The sequence below is a fragment of the Octopus bimaculoides genome, chromosome 5 (assembly GCF_001194135.2).
Source record: "Octopus bimaculoides isolate UCB-OBI-ISO-001 chromosome 5, ASM119413v2, whole genome shotgun sequence".
NCBI lineage: Eukaryota > Metazoa > Mollusca > Cephalopoda > Octopoda > Octopodidae > Octopus > Octopus bimaculoides.
Window position 1 is genome coordinate 4,859,787 of NC_068985.1, and position 1,209 is coordinate 4,860,995.

Sequence of the window (1,209 nt, forward strand, 5' to 3'; positions counted from 1 at the left end):
GTATTATTAGTGAATGAACAAAAAATATTTACATTAAAAATTACAGAGTTCTTTAAATGCTTCAAATTCTCATTAATTACATTAGAAATTCTTATATAATTAGTGAACATTAATTCAAGATATTTATTCTTTGGACAAAGAGTTGACGCTTATGCAGTCAGTGAGTGTGATTTGGACAATCAAACTGGTGAAAGTAATGAGGAAAAAAGTGACTCAGTTGAACAAATACAGTTGTTGAAAGATAAGGCGATTATTATTACTCTCTTGAATTTTTCTGTCCATTAGTTTGCCTTTAATCATTACACTTGAGCTGTTTATGTAACTATCTATATTTTGCTTTGGAACCCAGGTGGAGGGTAAAGTTAGACATAGGGGCACAAGTCTGAGAGGGTTAAACAAGATATTATAGAATTACTTACTCGGCTTCAGCTCTTTCAATACTCTTTGGAGCATCCTCTAGCTTGTGTTGAAGATCTCTATATTGCTAGAAAAGTTTACAATAAAGGTATTTGTTGTAACTTTATAATAAAATTAATGATTAGACATTAAGAGCTCTATCCTTGTATTGCTTTAGACTGTTCAATGAAAGTAAACCTTATCTGACTTGCAGAAACAATTCAGTTCTTTTACTTCTTGATGTCCATAGTAGCATCAAGTCTAACATGTATGATTCAGAAGGAATATAAAATTCCAGAACATATTGTTTCAAACAATTCTATGGTTTACTAAAGCCAAAATAATAATTTTTAACAGGTATGTTACATTGGCAAATTTTGTAGGTGTGACATAGTCTACATATTTGATTCCAGCATGTGACTTGTACTTATCTTATCAACCTTGGTGGGATAAAAGGTAAAACCGAGTCCTGTAGGATTTGAAGGGCTAGTATTTATCAGGTCATCCCATAAGTCTGTCCGAATTTTGAATAAAGAAAACAAGTGATCAAATGTTATATTTAATTGAAATTTAATCATCAATGTACTTTCTCTGATTATCTATGACTTCCTTCCATCTATTTACAAGCTTTTTAATCCCATCAATGTAAAACTCTTTTGGTTTCAAAGCGAAGAACTCTGAAATGTCAGTTTCGACCTTCCTCTGGCTTGCAAAAGTTATGTCCCCCAAATGATTCTGTAAACTATGAAACAAATGGTAGTCTGAAGGAGCAAAGTCGGGAGAATAAGGTGGATGAGGAATTTTTTCCCAGTC

General features: G+C 32.3%; 1 protein-coding gene across 1 annotated transcript in view; it reads right to left on the reverse strand.

Annotated features, from left to right (window-relative positions):
* The window catches only part of LOC106877687 (uncharacterized), a 101,870-nt gene that overhangs the window by 39,533 nt on the left and 61,128 nt on the right, over positions 1 to 1,209 (reverse strand). Inside the window, exon 16 of the mRNA XM_014926634.2 lies at positions 420 to 484. Coding sequence (XP_014782120.2) covers positions 420 to 484 — 65 coding nt within the window. The remainder of the gene's footprint in view (positions 1 to 419; positions 485 to 1,209) is intronic.